The following is a 22188-nucleotide window of genomic DNA, read 5'->3' as shown; positions in this document are numbered from 1 at the left end:
TTAATTGCCCCAAGGGTGGTACCTGTCAGGGGAGTTTCAGGACTCACCCCAAAAGTCAAACATAGTTTCGGGGTTTACCCCATCACTCTCTCTCTTGCTCCCTGTTTCTCCCTCCCCTTTTTCAAATAACCAGGTCCAGATGATCTACATTTCTGACTATTGAAAGAAATCCTAGCTTCACTGAGAGAACTGAAGAGGTATCCTGAGAAAAGCAAATATGCCAGTCATCTAAAAATGAAAGAGAATAAAATCTGTGAACTCACAGACTAAGAAGTTTGACTTTGATTATTGGCAAAAATTAAACTAAAAAGCAATGTTGTCTTGATTTTCAAAATGATAAAAAGAAAAGAAAATTGCTATAGATCCTTGAAGCTTAACTTTAATTTTTTGGATGTTTCCACAAAGATAAAAGATATAGTTGGTAAATATTTAGAAAAGAAAGCAGTGACTACAAAAAACCAACATAGTTTCATGAGGAACAGGTTGTGACAGACTAGCTTCATTTTCTTTTTTAATGAAATTACTAAATTAGTATGTTGACAATGATTTGGATACCAAGATAAGCAAACTTTTTAATGTTCATATTGTTCCCACGGAGAAGAGATGAGATAAATGATTATATAGATCCAAAATTCCCCTCTTTTTGTTGTTGTTTTTTTGTCATTGCATCTTTTTTTTTTATTAAAGCTTTTTCATTTTTCAAAACATATGCATGGATAATTCTTCGACATTAACCCTTGCAAAACCTTGTGTTCCAGTTTTTTCCTTGTCCCTTTCCCTAAATGGCAAGTAGTCCAATATGTGTTAAACATGGTAGAAATATGTTAAATCCAATATATACATACATATTTATACAATTATCTTGCTGCACAAGAAAATCAAATCAAACTGGAAAAAATGAGAAAGAAAATAAAATACAAAAAACCCCAGCAAAAACAGTGAAAATGCTATGTTGTTAACCACAGTCAGTTTCCACAGTCCTTTCTCTGGATGTAGATGGCTCTCTTCATCACATGGTCTGAAACATCTCATTGTTAAAGAGAGAGAGCCATGTCCATCAGAATTGATCATTGTATACTCTTGTTTCCATGTACAATGATCTTGTCTGTTCATATCTTTTGAGCATTTATCAAATGGAGAATGGCTTGAATTCTTAAAAATTTGAATAAATTCTCTATATATTTTAGAAATGAGGCGTTTATCAGAACCCTTAAATGAAATGTGTTTTGCCCATTTATTGCTTCTCTTCTGATTTTGTCCTTAGTTTTATCTGAACAAAATCTTTTTAACTTAATAAAATCAAAATAATCAATTTTATGATCAGTAATGATCTCCAGTTCTCCTTTAATTGCAAATTTCTTCCTCCACAGATCTGAGAGATAAGCCATCCTATGTTTTTTTAATTTATTTATAATATAATTCATGTCTAAATCATGAACCCATTTCGACCTTATTTTGGTATACTGTGTTAGGTGTGGGTCAGTGTTTACTTTCTGCCATACTACTTTCCAATTTTCTCAGCAGTTTTTGTCAAGTTGTGAGTTCTTATGCCAAAAGCTGGGGTTTTGGGGTTTGAAAAACACTAGATTGCTATAGACATTGACTATTTTGCCTGTGAATCTAACCTATTCCACTGATCAACTACTCTATTTCTTAGCCAAATGGTTTTGATGACTGCAGCTATATAATATAATTTTAGGTCTACTACAGCTAGGCCACCTTCATTTGCATTTTTTCATTAATTCCCTTGAAATTCTTGACCTTTAATTCTTCCAGATGAACTATGGTATTATATTTTCTAGATTTGTAAAATAATTTTTGGGGACTTTGGTATAGCACTAAATAATTAGATTAATTTAGGTAGTATTGTCATTTGTATTGTATTCACTTGGCCTATCCAAGAGCACTTGATATTTGTCCAGTTCTTTAGATCTGACTTAATTTGTGTAGAAAGTGTTTTGTAGTTGTGTTTATATAGTTCCTGACTTTGCGTTGGCAGGTAGATGCCCAAATATTTTATATTATCAAAAGTTATTTTAAATGTAATTTCTCTTTGTATTTTTTGCTGCTTAGACTTGGTAATATATAAAAAAAGCTGATTTATGTGGATTTATTTTGCACCCTGAAACTTTCCTAAAGTTGTGGATTATTTCTAATTTTTTTTAGTTGATTCTCTAGGGATCTCTAAGTATACTATCATATCATCTGCAAAGAGTGTTAATTTGGTTTCCTCATTACCTACTCTAATTTCTTTGATCTCTTTTCCTTCTCCTTATTGCCAAAACTAACATTTCTAATATAATACTGTATAGTAATGGTGAAGTGGGCAAATTTGTTTCACTCCTGATCTTATTAGGAATGGTTCTAGTTGTCCTTGTTGCATATGATGCTTGCTGATGGTTTCACACAGATGTTGATGATCATTTTAAGGAAAACTCCATTTATTCTATGTTCTCTAGTGTTTTTAATAGGAATGGATGGTGGATTTTATCAAATGCTTTTTCTGCTTCTATTAAGATAATTATATGGTTTTTGTTAGTTTGGTTATTGACATAGTCAATTATGCAATAGTTTTCTGTGAAGTGCCAATGACAGACAAGCTGTATTGGCTCTTGTAAAGACCATGAGAGCAAGAAAAAAGAAAAATGTCGATGTATGTGTTCAAGACAAGTTTATTACATCTGTGTTCTCTATATTTAAGCTCTAAAACCACAAAATTACTAAGGAAACATGAAGCAAATAAATCAACCAGTACATGGAGGGACAATGTTTTGTATACCAATAGAAATTAGGCATTCCTTATAGAGACAGCTTTATCTCCTTGCCATTCTGATTTATGATATATGCTCAACACACTTATTTCTAATTCTTCTCCATCTTTGCTAGTCTGCTGGCTGACACTTATGTGAGTTCAAGAGGCGTTCAAAGCCAGGTTAAGATGACCTTACATCCTGCAGCTAAGCAGATGTTGCTAGCTGGGTATGGTTTCCTGGAGAGGCACAGTTTTCCTAATATTGAACCAGTCCTGCATTCCTGGTATAAATCCCACTTGGGGTATTATTAGTGTATTATCATACTGTACCATAGTGTACCAGTGTATTATCATACTGATAAGTTGCTGTAATCTCTTTGCTAGTTTTTTTAACTAGTTTTTTTACTTACCCCACCCACTACCTTATCTCTTATCACACCTCCCCCCTCTCTTAATAATGTTTTGTTTTTTACCCCACTCCATTCATTTAATCTTCTATCAATCCTTGCTCCCTTTTCTTACCTTTTCCCCTAGTTTTTTTCTGCTCTTCCTTCTATCTTCTTCCTCCCTTTTCCATTCTTCTTTATAAAGTTAGATAAATTACTATACCTAACTGAATGATTATTATCCCTCTTAAAGCTAAAACTGATGAAGCCAAGCTTCAGATAATGTTCATTCCTCTCCCTTCTTTTCCTTCATTGTAATAGGTCTTTTGCACCTCTTCTTTTAAACAAATTTTCCCATTATACCTTCCCTTTCCTATTTTACCAGTATAGACTTTTTTCCACCCCTTACATGTCTTCTTCTTTGATGTCATCACATGAGAGTCCATTCACAAAGACACTCTCAGTCCATGTGATGCCCCAATCTGCCTGCCCTAGTGGCAGATGCAATTCTCAAGAGTTACAAATATCATTTTCCCATTTAGGGATATAAACAATTTAACATTTAAATAACAGTAAGATAGATGATAGACAGACAGATAGATAGACATATACTTATATTTATTTATCATTTAAGTAATAAATAGATCGATAGATAGATGATAGACAGACATATCTATATCTATTTCCCCCCTCTTTATCTTTTTATGCTTCTCTTGAGTCCTGTGTTTGCAAATTAAATTCTCTGTTTAGTTCAGTAGAAATTATTGAAAGTCTCTTACTTCATTGAAGCTCCATCTCCTCCCTTGAAAGATGATGTTGAATCTCACTGAGTAATTAATTCTTGGTTGTAGCCACAGGAACTTTGCCTTCTGGAATATGGTATTCCAGGCCCTTCAATACTTTATTGTAGAAGCTACCAGATCCTTAGTAATCCTGACTGTTACTCCTTGTTATTTGAATTGTTTTGCTCTGGCAGTATTTTTTCTTTGAGATTATAGTTTTGTAGTTTTGCAATAATGTTCCTTGGGGTTTTCCTGTGGGATCTCTTTACAGAAATGATGGATAAATTCTTTCACTGAGTATTTCCCTCTCTGTTTCTAAACTATTGGGGCAATTTTCCTTCATGACCTCTTATAGAATGCCCTTCAGGCTTTTTTGTTGTTGTTGTTCATGCTTGTCAGGTAGGCCAATCATTTTAAAATTGACTCTTCTGAATCTATTTTCTAGATTGACTGTTTTTCTAGTGAGGTATTTCACATTTTCTTCCATTTTTTCATTTTTTTTTTTTTTAGTTTGTTTCAATGATTCTTGCTGTTTCACAAAATCATTAGTTTCCATTTGATCTGTTCTAGATTATAATGTGTGTGATCCTGTATCTTTGTCCATTTGGTTTATTATACTTTTTAAGGAGTTGTTTTCTTCAATTTTTCCCTTCCTTTTCCAAACTGTTGATTTTCTCATGCATACCTCTTATTTCTTTTCTCATTTTTTCTTCTACCTCTCTTATTTGCCTTTTGAAGTCTTATGAGCATTTCCAAGAAGCCTTGTTGAGGTTGAGATCAATTTATCTCACTCTTTGAGATTTCTTCTATGGACATTCAGTACTCATTTGAGTTGTGTTTTGGTCCAGCTTGTCACCATAGTAGCTTTCTATGGTCAAGATTCCTTTTTGTTTCTTGCTCATTTTCCTTCCTATTCTTTTGGTATTTCTTTTTCTTTCTTTCTTTCTTTTTTTACTTTTAAGGTGGAGCTCTACTCCTGGGGTATAGGTGGTGCTTTCTGTGTAGGTCTGAACCTTGGTTTTGATCACAGGAGACCCCTTGTGTTTGGAGGGAGTAGCTTTGCCTCTTCTTTTCAGGAAAAAGCCTGGTTTCCCAAAGTTTTCCCTCTGAGTTGGGACTGGAAGCTTCCCCCTTTATTTGCTCTCTACTAAGCCAGGACTGAGAATCTTAGTTGCTAATTTGCTGTGATTAAAACCCTATCATGGGTTTCCCAGCTTCTTTCTGACCTAGGCTGAATACCCTTTTCACCCCATTGAACTGACCTTTCTTGAAGTTTGTTCAGTATATCTTGACATGGAGAGTGGTTTCATTCCAGAAGACTCTATTCAAAGGCTTGGCTTCCTGTAGTTTTTGAGGAAACTTGAGAGAGCTTGAGCAGTTTCCTGACCCTGAAATTCCCATTTCCCTCTTTTTGTAAACTACTCATTTCAGAAATTCAGTCTCTGGAAGGACATAACTAATAATAAGATTGGATTAGCTTTCTTAAAAATTTTATTCATATACCACACAGTTGGGGAAGCCATTGTGCTCTGCTCAAGGATAGGAATAAATTCCTTTAGTATATTGCCCATGAGTGGTCTGGGTATAGTGAGAATTACTCTTTGACATATCTATCATTCTCAGCCCCTCATTGTAGTATTCATTCCTTCATTAGCCAATATTTTTTACTGTTAACCAATCAAAATTGATTACTCTCAGATCACCCCTTTTCCAAAGGTATGTAAGCTGTGAGCCTTTTGACATAATGGTCTTTGGCATTTGAGAGTATCACTGACCTTTAGTTAAAAATTCTGGCATTATTAATAAAATGACTATCCAGAAATTATGTCTCTTAAGCTTTTCTAATGTCATAGGTAGGAAGATATGGATCTGATAAAACTACATTAGCTTCAGAAAGTGTTGTATATCTAAACTCAAAGAGTTAATGATTTAATGTCATAGTAAAATGCATTATAATTTTAAGGCTCTTTTATTATGGAATAGGAAATGATGAAAAGAGCAGGGAAAAAAAGGTTAAAGGAAGAACACCATTTGCTAAATTATACAGGATATCATCACAGTTGTAATTGTTTTCATGTCTAATATGAATATATAAAAAGAATTTTGTTTTAAGATGTGTATGAAGAAACAGCTTTTAGTTGGGATTTTGGGCAGTTATGAAAAAGGAAATGACCTAATATGGATTTAAGCATTTGAAATACCTTGTCAACAAGTGATATCTCATGTGTAAAAGGAACAGTTTAAAATTATACAGTGAAAGATCTTTTATTTCTTTTAAAATTTTTTTCAATAGTATTTTATTTTTCTAAATACACATAAAGATAGTTTTCAACATCCAAATTCCCCTTCCCTTCAACACTCTCCTTCCAAACAGCAAGCATTCAAATCAGATTAAATATGTACAATTCTTTCCCTTCAATTTTTGACTACATTGGTTTTTTTTTTTTACACAAACCTTTCAATTTAATAAAATAGAAATTATTTATTTTATATTCTGTGATCAATACAAACCATTGTTTAGTTAAGAATTCTTCCCTAGTCATAGTTGCAAAAGGTATTTTTGTGCTTTTTTATCTAATTTTAAGTAAAATTATATTTTACATTTAAGTTTTATATCCATTTGGAGGTGATTAGTATATGAAGAAAGGTACTGATTTGAATTGAATAACTTCTTTCCAGTTATCCCACTGTGTTCAGTTACTTATTTGTCTTTGCCAAATCTGATAATAGTGATTAGCAAATAACAATTTCCTATTTTTAAACTAGTGCCAAATGATTGTTGCTTTTTAAAATAGTTTGAGATGTGATACTGTTAAAATCTTTTTCATATTTATTTTTATTTTGTCCATTGAGATTTTTAATCATTGATTCTTCCAGATTAATTTTGTTATTACTTCATTTTGTTCTCCAAATTAATCCCTTGGTAGTTTTACTGTTTTAATGCTTAATATGTGCATTAATTGAGGTAGTATCAATTTATTATATTGGGAGGCCACATTCATGAGCCATCAGTACCCTTTCAATTATATGAGATTTTTCTTTATTTCTCTAAAAATTGTCTTATGAATATGTTTAAGTATTGAATGTGTTTTGATAGTTAAATTCAAGATAGTTTATACATTCTGTAGTTATTTTGAATGTAATTTCATTTTTCATGTCCTCCCATTATATTTTGTTGTTAAGAAACATAAAACTAATCATTTATATTGTTTATTTATGTTCTGTTTTGCTAAAGTGACCAGTTCAATTAACATTAGTTGATTATCTAGGGTTCTCTAAATCATAACATCTATAACTAGTAATAATTTGGAGGATTTTCCTGTGCTGTCAATTCTCAAAGTGTGGACTGAGTATCCCTTGAGTCCCTGATACCCCTAGAATAAACAAGCGTACTTTTAAAATAATATTAACATGTACTTTGTCTTTTTTAGTTTCATTCTCTGGCAAATGAATGAAAGATTTAGGAAGAGGGAAGAGGAAGAGAATAAGCTTTATGTGCAGGCATGCAGACTAAGTTAATATTTTATTTGCAGAATTGCAATTTTGTCTTATAAATAAATTAATCTACAAATGTGAATGCACTCACTGTTTTTTTGTATTCATCCAATACCAACACAAACTAATCACTAAAGAAAATCTTTTATATGAATGCTTGGCAATGCATACTAGTGATGTTGAAATAGAGTATGGAATACAATTTTTTTAATATCATGATTAGTTTCATGATTAAAATTTCAATTCCTAAGTTTAAATCTGGCCTCAGATACTTAGCTATGTGATTCTGAGCAAGTCACTTAACCCTGTTTGCCTTAGTTTATTCATCTGTAAAATGGGCTGTGAAATGAGCCAAGAAAAGACCAAATGGGTTCATGAAGAATCAGACAAGACTAAAAACAATGGAGCAATAGCAACAATTATGTTAATGCTGCAACAACAGAAGGAGGCACAGTGCCAGTATCACAACAGCACTAAATTATATTAATAATCATTGTCCTGTCTAAATTCATCCACAGTTTTTTAATGCCAATTTTATCTAAGAAAGTCCTTGATGAAGCAATAAAAATCATTCACTTTTATAGAATTCCATGTCTTGAGTATGCACCTTTTTAATATTCTTTGTAATCAAAGAGGAAGTATACCTGAGATACTTCTGTTACCTGCTGAAGTATTAAAGTCTTGAAAGCAATTGAGTTTCAAGTTAAACTAGGCACTGTTTTTCATGGAACACCATTTTTAATTGTAAAAATGACTGACAATCTCATTACTCATTCCTGTATTTTTGACAGGCATTTTCTTAAAAATTAATGAAGTAAGCCTGTCACTTCAAGGAAAACAACTGACAGTATGCATGCTAATAATACAATTCTACCTTTCATCTCAATTAAGCTGAAAGAGACCAATGGAGTGTATATAGTTCAACATATTCTTTTTATAGCAGGAAAAACTGAGGTCCTTGGAGGTTAAATGACTTGCCCAAGATCACAAAAATTTTATTTACCTTGGTGATGTATTAGAAATATGCTTTATTTGGCCACAAGGCTCATATTAGAGCAAAGATGCAGGTTCACTGCCCAAGTGATGCCATGTTGGAAACCTGTTGTTTATAGCTTCAACATGAAATTATGTATCTTTAATTTTAGTTTAAATTTGTTTTTAATTAAAGCTTTTTATTTACAAAACATATGCATGGGTAATTTTTCAACAAAATTGCAAAACCTTCTGTTCCAAATTATCCCTTGCTTCCCCCCACTCCCTCCCCTAGATGGCAGATAGTCCAATACATGTTAAATATGGTAAAATATAGTTAAATCCAATATATGTATACATATTTATACAGTTATCTTGCTGCACAAGAAAAATTGGATCAAGAAGTAAAAAGATTGGGAAAGAAAACAAAATGTAATCAAACAACAATAGAAAGAGTGAGAATGCTATGTTGAGGTCCACACTCAGCTCCCATAGTCATCTCTTTGGTTGTAGATGGCTCTCTTCATAACTGAACAATTGGAATTGGTTTGAAACATCTCATTGTCAAGGAGAGCCATGTCCATCAGAATTGATTGTCATATAGTATTATTTTTGTCATATATAATGATTTCTTGGTTCTGCTCATTTCAGTTAGCATCAGTTCATGTAAGTCTCTCCAGACTTCTCTGAAATCATCCTGCTAGTCATTACAGAACAATAATATTCCATAACATTTATATACCATAATTTATTCAGCCATTCTTCCATTGATGAATATCCATTCAGTTTCCAGTTTCTTACTACTACAAAAAGGGCTGCCACAAACATTTTTGCACATGTGGATTCTTTTCCCTCCTTTAAGATCTCTTTGGGATATAAGCCAGTAGAAACACTGCTGGGTCAAAATGGTATGTTCAGGTTGATAAGTTTTTAAGCATAATTCCAAATTGCTCTCCAGAATGGTTGGATCCATTTACACAGTTCCACCAACAATGCATCAGTGTCCTAGCTTCCCATATTCCCTCCAATATTTGTCATTATCTTTTCCTGTCATCTTAGCCAAACTGAGATATGTGTAGTGGTATCTCAGAGTTGCCTTAATTTTCATTTCTCTGATAAATAGTGATTCAGAGCACCTTTTCATATGACTAAAAATAGTTTCAATTTCTTCATCTGAAAATTGTGCATATCCTTTGACCATTTATAAATTAGAGAATGGCTTGAATTCTTATAAATTTGAGCCAATTCTCTCTATATTTAAGAAATGAGGCCTTTATCAGAACGTTTGAATATTAAAATGTTTCCCCAATTTATTCTTCCCTTCTAATCTTGTCTGCATTAATTTTGTTTGTATAAAAACTTTTTAACAATATAATCAAAAATATCTATTTTGTGATCAATAATGATCTCTAGTTCTTTGGTCAAAAATTCCTTCCTCTTCTACATATCTGAGAAGTAAACTATACTACGTTCTTCTAATTTGTTTTAAATACCATTCTTTATGTGTAGATCATGAACCCATTTTGACCTTTGCTTGGTGTTCAGTGTTAGGTGTGGGTCAATGCCTAGTTTCTGCCATACTAGTTTATAATTTTCCCTTCAATTTTTGTTGAATAGTGAATTCTTATCCTAAAAGCTGGTATTTTTCCAGTTGTTTAGATCTGACTTTATTTGTGTGGAAAGTGTCTGGTAGTTTTGTTTATATAGTTCCTGACTTTCCTGTGGCAGACATATTCTCAAATATTTTATACTATCAACAGTTATTTTAAATAGAATTTCTCTTTTCATCTCTTGTTGTTGGATTTTGTTAGTGATGTGTAAAAATGCTGAGGATTTATGTGGATTCTAAAGTTATGGATCGTGACAATTTGGTTTCCTACTCTAATTTCTTTAATCTCATTTTTTTTTCTCTTATTGCCAAAGCTAGCATTTCTAATACAATATTGAATAGTAATGGTGATAGTGGGCAACCTTGTTTCACCCCTGATCTTATTGGGAATGGTTCCAGTTTATCCCCATTATGTATGATGCTTGCTGATGGTTTTAAATAGATGCTACTGACTATTTTAAGGAAAATTCCATTTATTCCTATACTCTCAAGTGTTTTAATAGGAAGGGATGTTGGATTTAATCAAATGCTTTTTCTGCATTTATTGATGTTCTTCCACGTAGATTCTCCATCATGGGGAGCTCCCACAGCCCCGGGTCTGTACAGCTACACTGGAATTTGTGCTCAGCCTGCTTGCACATGGCCCACCTCCCTCCATGTCCGATTGAAACAGACTTTTTCTGATGATATTTGAAATTCTCTTCTGCTGTTAATTTGTTGCACTCCCCTTATTTATGGATTCTGCCAGTCCTGAACTAATTCAGGGGCTGCATTTGCTAATTAGTCTGAGGGTTGTAGGAGAAGGTCAGAAAGAAATTTGTGCCCTATTGGCTTCACCTCCTGAGATGAGGAACATTCATTTGATACAAATAATATATCTGTAAAAATAATAATGTTCAAATAGAACTGGGACATAGAGTCAGGAGATAGGAGACTATTCAGAGGACAGATCAGATATTTAGATAATTATGTAGAGAAGAGTAAATCTTGTAACTTTCCTGAACTTTAGTTTCTTCATCTGTAAAATACTTGTACATCTACCTGTCAAGGTTCATCTTAAATGAAGTGTTATAGCAAAGCATAAAGTATTATATAAATGTGAGTTTGATTTATGGATTTGTTGATTGGTAGCCCTATTGACTATGCATGATAGGTTTTTCTCATGTAATTGGGATTATAGTCTGAGTCATGAGCTCACATCCCCACTTGGAAAATATAGTTAGACTACTAATTTAGAAGTATCAGAACGGCTACAAAACCACAAATAATATGTGGTGGTTATCTCTGGAGGTGCAAATGATAGAGAGCTAATTTACTTGAAAAATTTATGAAATGTAATATTTAAAGCAATTCTTTCATTCACTAATCCTTTTAAAGATGTCATTTTGGTTCATAAACATTGTTTCAACTTCACTAATCAGATGCTGTTTCTTCTTCTTATCTGTTTTTACTAGTTGTATGGAGGCCTCTGAAGGTAAAGAGATGCTACAAAAGTATGAAGACATGTTTCAGTTACTGGAAAAGTAAGTAAATTATATGACTAGTTATTCTCTCTTTTATTTTTCAGCTACTGGGATACACAGTACATTGACTACAATATAATGACATCATTTGGTTCCTCTTTGAGGAGAAATAAGCAACCACAAAAGCCTATTAAGGATTATAGATGTCCACTGCCATGCTCAGCTGTTCACATTATTTTCTAAACTATGTAATTCTCCTGTTGTTGCTGGTTTTATAACAAATTTCAGCAAGCCTGGAATGTTAAACTATTTTATGATGCTAAAATGCTTTATTCATTTTTTATTATAGTTTTTTATTTACAAAATTTATTTATGCATGGGTAATTTTTCAGCACTGACCCTTGCAAAATTTTTATTCCAACTTTTCCTCTCCTTCCCCTCACACCCTCCCCTAGATGGAAGCTAGACCAATACATATTAAATATGTTAAAGCATATGTTAAATACAACATTATATATATATATATATATATATATATATATATATATACACACACACATACAGTTATTTTGCTGCACGAGAAAAATCAGACTTAGAAATAAGGTAAAATTAGCCTGAGAAGGAAATCAAAAATGTAAATGGACAAAAACAAAGGGAGTGGAAATACTATGTTGTGGTTCACACTCTTTTCCCAGAGTTCTTTCACTGGGTATAGCTGGTTCTCTTCATTATTGAACAAACAGAACTGGTTTGGTTCATCTCATTGTTAAAGAAAGCCATGTCCATCAGAATTGATTATCATATACTATTGCTGTTGAAGTATATAATGATCTCCTAGTCCTGTTCATTTCATTCAGCATCAGTTCATGTAAGTCTCTACAAACCTTTCTGAAATCCTCCTGCTGGTCATTTCTTAAAGAACAATAATATTCCATAACATTCATATTCCACAATTTCTTCAGCCATTCTCCAATTGATGGGCATTCTTTCATTTTCCAGTTTCTAGCCACTACAAAAAGGGCTACCACAAACATTTTTGCACATACAAGTCCTTTTCCCTTCTGTAAGATATCTTTTGGAACATAAGTCCAGTAGTAACACTGCTGGATCAAAGGGTATGCACAATTTGATAACTTTTGAGCTGGATGCATTCACAATTCCACCAACAATGTATCAGTGTCCCAGTTTTCCCACATCCCCTTCAACATTCATCATTATTTTTTCTTATCATCTTAGCCAAGCTGAGAGGTGTAGTAGTATCTCAGAGTTGTCTTAATTTGCATTTTTCTGATTAATAATGCCTTGGGGCATCTTTCATATGGCTGGAAATAATTTCCATTTCTCTATCCAAAAATTGTCTGTTCATATCCTTTGACCATTTATCAATTGGAGAATGGCTTGATTTCTTATAAATTAGAGTCAATTATATATTTTGGAAATGAGGTCTTTATCCCCAAACCCCTAATTGTAAAAAAATGTTTTCCCAGTTTATTGCTTCCCTTCTAATCTTGTCTGCATTAGTTTTGTTTGTACAAAAAGTTTTTAATTTGATATAATAAAAATTTTCTCTTTTGTGATCAATAATGATCTTTAGTTCTTCAGTCACAAATTCCTTCCTCCTCCACAGGTCTGAAAGGTAAACTATCCTATCTTCATCTAATTTATTTATAATCTCTTTCTTTATGTCTATATCATGAACCCATTTTGACCTTATCTTGGTATATAATTAAGTGCGGGTCAATTTTCCCAGCACTTTTTGTAAAATAGTGAATTCTTATCTGCAACCTGGGTGGGGTGTTTGGGTTTGTCAAACACTATATTATTAAAGTTATTGATTGTTTTGTCCTGAAAATTTAACATATTCCACTGATCACCTAGTCTATTTCTTATCCAATACCAGATGGTTTTGGTAATTGCTGCTTTTTAATATAGTTTTAGATCTGGTATGGCTAGGCCACCTTCATTTTGATTTTTTTTCATTAGTTCCCTTGAAAGTCTTGACCTTTTGTTCTTCCAGATGAATTTTGTTGTTATTTTTTCTAGGTCATTAAAATACTTTTTTGGGAGTCTGATTGGTATAGCACTAAATAAATAGATTATTTTAGGTAATATTGTCATCATTATATTTGCTTGACCTATCAACAGCACTTAATATTTTTCCAATTAGTTACATCTGATTTTATTTGTGTGGAAAGTGTTTTGTAGTTTTGCTCATATAGTTCCTGGCTTTTCCTTGGCAGATAGATTCTCAAATATTTTCTACTATAGGCAGTTATTTTAAATGAAATTTCTCTTTGTATCTCTTGTTGAATTTTGTAAGTGATGTATAAAAATGCTGATGACTTATGTAGATTTAGTTTGTATCCTGCAACTTTGTTAAAGTTGTGGATTATTTCTAATAGCTTTTTAGTAGAATTTCTGAGGTTCTGAAAGTATACCATCAATATCATCTGCAAAGGAGTGATAATTTGGTTTCCTCATTGCCTACTCTAATTCCTTTAATCTCTTTCTCAACTCTTATTGCCAAAGCTAGCATTTCTAATATAATATTGAATAGTAATGGTGATAGTGGGCAACTTTGTTTCACTCCTGATCTTACTGGGAATGGTTCCAGTTTATCCCCATTGCATATGATTCTTACTGATGATTTTAAATAGATGCTACTGACTATTTTAAGGAAAAGTTCATTTATTCTTATACTCTCAAGTGTTTTTAATAGGAATGGATGTTGGATTTTATCAAATGATTTTTCTGCATCTATTGAAATGATCATATGGTTTTTGTTAATTTGGTTATTGATAAAAAAAAAACAATTATGCTAATGATTTTCCTAATATTGAACCAGCCCTGCATTTCTGGTATAAGTCCTACTTGATCATGGTGTAGTATTCTGGGGATGATTTTCTCTAATCTTTTTGCTAATATTTTATTTAAGATTTTGGCATCAATATTCATTAGATCAGATTGGTCTATAATTTTCTTTCTCTGTTTACATCCTACCTGGTTTAGGTATCAGTACCATGTCTGTGTAATAAAAGGAATTTGGAAGGAGTTCTTCATTCTCTATTTTTTCAAATAGTTTATATAACATTGGAGTAAATTGTTCTTTAAATGTTTAAAAATTTGGCAGAATTCCCATGTAAATCCATCTGGTCCTGGGGATGTTTTCTTAGGAAGTTGAATAATAGCTTATTCTACTTGTTTTTCTAAAATGGGAATATTTAAGAAATTTACTTCCTCCTCTGTTAATCTGGGAAGCCTATATTTTTGAAGGTAGTCATCCAGTCAGCCATTTCACTTAGGTTATCAAATTTATTGGCAAAAAGTTGGGCAAAGTAACTCCTAATTATTATTCTAAATTCCTCTTCAATGGTGGAAAGTTCTCCCTTTTCATTTTTAAGATTGACAATTTGATTTTTCTGTTTTTTTTTTCTAATCAAATTTACAAAGGTTTATCTATTTTGTTTTTATAAAACCAACTCTTAGTTTTATTTATTAATTAAATACTTTTTTATTTTAATTTTCTTAATTTGTCCTTTTAATTTTAGAATTTCAAGTTTAATATTTAATTGGGAGTTTTTAATTTGATCTTTTTCTAGCTTTTTAACTTGCAGGCCCAATTCATTGATCTTCCCTTGATCTATTTTATTCAAGTAAGCCTCTAGACATTTAAATTTCCTCTTATTACCACTTTGGCTACATCCCACAAATTTTTTTATATATTATCTCATTGTTGTCATTTTCTTGTGTGAAATTATTAATTGTGTCCATGATTTGCTGTTTCACCCATTCATTCTTTAAGTTGAGATTATTTAGTTTTCAATTACTTTTTGGTCTATTTACCCCTAGCTTTTTGTTGAATGTAGTTTTTATTGCATTGTGATCTGAAAAGAATGCATTTATTATTTCTGCCTTTCTATATTTAATATTGAGGTCTTCATATCCTAATATATGGTCAATTTTTGTACAGGATCCATGAACTGCGAAGAAGAAAGTATACTCCTTTCAGTCTCCATTAAATTTTCTCCAGAGATTTATCATATCTAACTTTTCTAATATTCTATTTACCTCTTCAACTTATTTCTTATTTGTTTTGTGACTTGATTTATCTAATTCTGAGAGTCCAAGGTTGAGATCTCCCACTATTATACTTTTTTTGTCTATTTATTCTTGCAATTCTCTTAACTTCTTTACAAATTTAGATGTTATACCACTTGGTGCATATGTTTAGTATTGATATTGCTTCATTGTCTATGTTACCCTTTACCAAGATATAGTTTCCTTCTTTATCTCTTTTAATCAGATCAATTTTTGCTTTTGCTTGATCTGAGATAAGAATGGCAACCCCTGCTTTTTTTACTTCACCTGAAGTATAATAGATTCTGTTCCAGCCTTTTACCTTTATTCTATATGTATCGCCCTGCTTCAAGTGTGTTTCCTGTAAACAACATATTGTAGGATTCTGGCTTTTGATCCAGTCTGCTATCCACCTCTGCTTTATGGGAAAGTTCATCCCATTCACACTTATGGTTAAACTAGTAATTCTCTATTTCCTGCCATCTTATTATCCCCAGATTATGCTTTTCTTTTTCTTTCTCCTCTTACTCCCCTCCCCAGTATTAAACTTATGGTACCACTTGCCTCACTCAGATCTCCCTCTTTTGAATCCCTCCCACCCCCTTGGAGTTGCTTCCCTTATACCTTTTGCTTATTTTTTCTGTATTCTCTTCTATTTAACCTACTCTTTTCCTTTTCCTTTTCCTTTATTTCTCTTCCACTTCTTAATGAGGTGAAAGAAGTTTCTCTGTAAACCAAATATATCTAATATTTTCTCTCTGAGCCAAATCTGAGGAGAGTAAGAGTCACACAATGTTCCTTCCCCCCTTGCTTAATTCCCTCAGACATGATAGGTTTCCTTTGCCTTTTCATGGGATGTAATTTCCCTCTTTTTTTCTCCCCTTTTCCCTGTTTCTGATACAATCACCTTTCCACTTCTTATTCCCTTTTTTGTATTATAACAATAAAATCTAATTATACATGCTCTCTTTATGTATGTCCATTACAGAAATACAGTTCTCAAGAGTTCTTTTTATCTTTTATGCTTCTCTTGAGTCCTATATTTGGAGCTCAATTTTTTTTTGTTTTGCTCTGTTTTTTTCATTAGAAATAAATAAAATTCACCTGTTTCATTGAATGTCCATCTTCTTCCCTGGAAGAAAATGCTCAGCTTAACTGGGTAGTTTACTCTTGGCTGCATTCCAAGTTCTTTTGCCTTTCAGAATATCAGATTCCAGACCCTTCGTTCCTTTAATGTGGAAGCTGCTAGATCCTGAGTGATCCTTATTGTGGCTCCCCGGTATTTGAAATTTTTTTTTTGGCTGCTTATAATAATTTTCCCTTAGTCTAATAGATCTGAAATGTAGTCACAATATTCCTTGCAGTTTTTATTTTAGGGTCTCTTTCAGAAGGTGTTCAGTGAATTCTTTCAATGCCTGTTTTACCTTCTGTTTCTATTACTTCTGAACAGTTATTTTTGATGATTTTCTGTAAAATACTGTCTAGGCTCTTTTTTCATCATAATTTTCAGGAAGTCCAATAATCTTCAAATTATCTCTCCTAGATCTATTTTCCAGGTCTGTTGTTTTTCCAAGTCGATATTTAACATTTTTTTCTATTTTAAAGTTTTTTGTTTGTTTGTTTTGCTTGACTGATTCTTGATGTCTCAACAAATCATTCATTTCTTTTTGTTAAGTTCTCATTTTTCTTTATTACCTTTTTTTTTTTACTTCTTTTAGTATATGTCCAATTGAGTTTTTAAATGAGTTGTTTTGCTCTATGGATTTTTTTTCCCATTTCATTAATTTTTAATGGGTTATTTTCTTTTTCCAATTCACAAATCCTACTTTTCTGGGAGTTCTTTACCTTTTCCAATTCATATTTCAAGAAGTTGTTTTCTTTTCCACTTTATCCAATTTTTCTTTTAATTAATTATATGCCTTTTATATACTCTCTTGCAGAGCTTCTCTTTCCTTTCCCCATTTTTCTTCTAGCTCTCTTTTAAGATCTTTTATAATTTATTCTAGGAGAGCCTTGTGTGATGGGGACCAGACTATATCTCCCTTTGAGGTTTTGTTTGGAGACTGCTGTTTGTCTCCTCAGGGTTGGAAATCTGCTCTCTTTCTGTATAGAAGCTATCTATAGTTAGAGTTTGCTTTGCTTTTTTACTCATTTTTCTAAAAGCCCTTGGGGTCTGCCTTCAGGGCAAGGAGATTACCCGCTTCCTCTATAGAACAGGGACAGATGGACAGTAGCTGTCCTGCTAATGGGCTGCAAAAGAACTGCTGAGCAGTGGAAGTGCCCTGGCCAGAGCCCCACCCAGCAGAAGTGACACTGCCCTGGGAAGATCCCCATGCTGTGGAAGTACTACTGCCCTGAGCATATCCCAAGCAGCAGAAGTGCTACTGCCCTGGGAAGAGCCCTTGCTATGGAAATGCTACTGCCCTGGGCAAAGCCTACACAGCAGAAGTGCCACTGCCCTAGGCAAAGCCCCTCTGTGCAGAAGTGTGACTACCCTGGTCAGAGCCCCCCTCTCCCTGTGCTGTGAAGTGTGACTGCACTGGGCAGAGCCCCAAGCTGTGAAATGTGGCTGCACAGCTGTGCTGTGGTCCATGTTGAATCACTCCCTGTATTGGGTGGGTGTGACCAGGTCCTGTTAAATTCTGGTGTTTTGGGGTACACTCTACTTTTGGCACTTGTGCAACTTCTCTGCTGATCTACTGCTTTGTAGCCAAAGCAGAGTAGCCAATCTGTGGTAGAGTCTTCCCTGCAAATTCTCCACCTGTGGAGACTGCACTCCATTCCTGGTCCAGTCAGAGTGCGTTAGCCTCTATGTTCTGCCTCCCTGTCTGCACTGGCCTCCTCCCACCCAATCAACATAGACCTTTTCTGGCGATCTTTCATATTATCTTCTGCTGGTAATTTGTTGTACTCCCAATATTCATGGATTCTACCAGTCAAGCACTATTTCAGAGGCTGAATTTGGTAATCAGTAAGTGAGGGTAGAAGTGAGCTCAGAATGAAGAGTGTGTCCTCTCCACCATCTTGGTTCCGCCCCAGTTTATTCATTATTAATGATCATCATAATAATAACTGCCATTTATTTAGATCTTTAAAGCTTAGGAAGTGTTTTACTTGCATGATTTCCTTAATTTCTGATAATATCCTCTTTGTATAGACAAAGAAACAAGGTATAGATAGACTATAAGTCTAGTACTCTCTCCATTATCAATCAATAACAATAACATTTATACAGTACCATAGGTACCAATATTATCCTCATTTTATAGATGAGGAAACAGACAAAAATGTTAAATGCTTTGCCCATAGTCTAGGTGGACTGGACTTAACACAGTGTCCCAGTGTTTCATAGTAGACAGGTAATAAGTACTTGTTGACAAACTGTCTGACTGCCTATACCATAGTATATAAGGATGGAATTAAGGGTTAATAAAGTCATAAAGATAGGAAAATGTCTGATTGTGAAAACTTTTAAACAGAGAAGTTTATATTTGATTTTGAAAATAGTAAGGAGGCACTTCAGTTTATTAAGTAGAAATTTATGGAGCATACACATTGACAACACATTTTTTGTTGAAACATGCAGAAATTTTAAAGCCTTTTGTGTAGGTACAGAAAAAAAGCTTTTAAAAAGACATGGCATACTTGTATTTTAAAAAAAAAACATAGAACCAGTAAAAATAAACGTATCTTTTCTTAAGATGATAAATATTATCAATCTAGAATGAAATACCAGTATTATCCATTATTATGGTAATCCAGATGTCATCACTGACATCACAGTGTCAAGATCACTGGTAAAGTAATAATGTTCTTCACCATTACTATTTAATTACATACATTATCACCATTACTAATTATATAAGGCTTAGAAATACTAGTTCCAGCAATTAAACAAGAAAAATAAACTAAGGAAATAAGCATCAAAAAGAAGAGAAAAAATTATTGTCTTTTATAGATGATATATTTACTGAGAGAATCCTAGAGTCAAATTAAAAATTAATTGAAACAACTTCAGCTGCTGCAGGATATAAAATAAATCATTAACATTTCTGTTTATTACCAACAGGATGCATCAAGAAGGGATGAGAAAAGACATTCCATTTAAAATAACTACAAAATGAATAAAATATTTGGAAGTCTACTTTCAAAATATTTGGAAGTCTACTTTTCAAATAATATACAGGAACTATATAAATACTATTATAGAATACTCTTTAACATATAAAGATAACTTAGGAAATGAGGTGATAAAATAATGACAGTTCTACATGAATTGATTTACTTATCCACTTCCAATCCAACTACTGAAGGATTACTTTAGTTTCTAGAAAAAAAAATAATAGCAAAATTCATGTAGAGGAACAAATTGAGAAGATGGGGCCTAGCAGTACCAAATTTCAAACTATACCACAAGACAATAATCATCAAAAAGATTTAGTATAGATTATGAAATAAAGCTAATCAGTAGTACAGGTTATATGCATCATAAATAGAAGCAAATGAGCATAGTAGCCAATATTTGATAAAATGAATGACCCCAACAAGTGGGATAAATGCTCACAATTTGACACAAACAAAAACTTGCTGCAAAAAGTGGTAAATGGTTTGTCAGAAATTAGGTATAGATCAATATCTCATACTGTTTTTCAAGAAAATCTCCCAATAGCTTCATGACATAGATATAAAAGGTAACAGCATAAACAAATTAAAAAAAAAAAACAAGAAATTAGATAGTGAAGAGTTTTTAATTAAATAAGGAGCCAATCATCCAAAATAAAATAGAAAATTTTGATTATATCAAATTAAGATTTTGCTCAAACAAAACCAAATGTGACTAATGTTAGAAGCAAAGCATAAATAGGAGGCAAATTTTTGCAGCAAATTCCTTTGTTAAGATCTCATTTCCAAGAAATCTAAGGAATAGATTCTACCTTATAAGAATGAAAATTATTCTCAGTTACAAATGGTCAAAGAATATGAACCTGCAGTTTTCTTCTATAGAAAGTTTCTTAAATTTCTTAAGCTGTTAATCATATGAAAACAGGCAGTCCGCAAAGTTTTAAAGTTAGATAGGTAAAAGTAAAGCCACTTCAACGTTTCATTTATATATATCTAATTAAGGATGTAGGCAGGAAAGGAAAATGGCAAATGTTGGAGCAGCTATGAGGAAAATAGGCCTGTTTATATATTGTTGATAGAATTATGAATTGGTCTAATAATTTGAAACTGACAAAAAAATTTCTAAATTGTACATATATTTTGATCTACTCTTTGATCTATACTTAAAGAGATCAAAGAAAGAGGAAAAGAACTCATCAGTACAAAATTATTTATAGCACCACTTTTTGTGATAGGGAAAAAAACTAGAGACTAAAGAAGTATATCTGTAATTGGGGTGTACTAAACAAGTTATGGTATATGAATATAATGGAACACTATGGTGCTAAAAATGATGAAGTAAATGCTTTCAGAAGAACTTGGAAAGACACATGAATAATGTATGAAATGAGCAATGCTATGAGAACAAACAATATATATGTGTATATGTACACATGTAGAATAATAATAACAAAAGTTGTAAGAACAAAAAAAATCTTTGAAATACTTGAGAACTTTGATAATTGGAATAACCAGCTATACTCAATGAATGGTAGACACATCACTAGTTGTAGAATGAGGCATATATTTTGGATATAATCTATATGGAAATTTGTTTTGTTAGGAGAGTTTAATTTATATTACTTCTCATGTCACTTTTTCACAGAAAGTGTCTGGAAGAAAATGGCATCGAATACTAGTAGGTTTTCTGTGTATAAGATTTTCCAAAAAATTTATCTGGGATAAATTGAGCTTTGCTTCCACATCACCAACTATATGTTGTATATTTCAAGTTAGATCCTCCACCTATGCTTCTCAAAATCAACACATTCAAAATTCCCTTCCCTTAAAATCCATTCTATTTCTGTCAAGGACAATACTGTTCTCCCAGTCACACAAATCTGTGGTGTTTTTTTTTTTTTTTTTTTTTTTTTTTTTTTTTTTTTAATAACATAATTGTTCTCTGTGGGCAGGTTTCTCAGGGAGGTTTTCTGGAGGCAGCCTTAGTATCAGTTCAGATCCATAATCACTTCAAATGCAGCCAAGTGTTAAAAGTTCAAATCCTTTATTATCTCTTGTTTCTGAATCTTCTTCCTGGGGCCCGGTTAGCTTTCTTAGATGTCTATCTCTCCTTGATTGCAAGAGCTCTTGGAGCTAATCTTTTGCCTCTGCCAGCTTCGGCTTCTCTTCTTCCAAATATCTCCAGCCAGCCCCAAGGCGAAAGTTGGAATGAATCTGACTCTGCCTCTGAGAGTGGGCTTGTGGGCTTGTGGGCTTGTGGGCTTGTGGGCTTGTGGGCTTGTGGGCTTGTGGGCTTGTGGGCTTGTGGGCTTGTGGGCTTGTGGGCTTGTGGGCTTGTGGGCTTCTGTATCTCCCAGAGTGCTCCTCTCCACTCCTGGCAATGTTCCAAACTAACTAACCTGAAGCTCTAAGAGCTTCTATATATATGATCTCCCAAAGGTTGGCTCCTCCTCTCAGGGAGGGATTAAGGGAGGTGTGAATTCACAAAGTTACAAAGTTAACTTTGTGAATCTCCCATACTTGTGAACTC

General features: G+C 33.0%; 1 protein-coding gene across 1 annotated transcript in view; it reads left to right on the top strand.

The window, feature by feature from the left end:
- DNAH9 (dynein axonemal heavy chain 9) overlaps positions 1–22188 on the top strand; it is a 479597-nt gene that overhangs the window by 111201 nt on the left and 346208 nt on the right. Inside the window, exon 11 of the mRNA XM_031965533.1 lies at positions 11451–11519. Within this exon, the coding sequence (XP_031821393.1) occupies positions 11451–11519 (69 nt within the window). The remainder of the gene's footprint in view (positions 1–11450; positions 11520–22188) is intronic.

The sequence above is a fragment of the Sarcophilus harrisii genome, chromosome 4 (genome assembly GCF_902635505.1).
Source record: "Sarcophilus harrisii chromosome 4, mSarHar1.11, whole genome shotgun sequence".
Classification (NCBI taxonomy): domain Eukaryota; kingdom Metazoa; phylum Chordata; class Mammalia; order Dasyuromorphia; family Dasyuridae; genus Sarcophilus; species Sarcophilus harrisii.
Note: the sequence above shows the minus strand (reverse complement) of the source record. Positions and strands in the feature narration are given on the sequence as shown.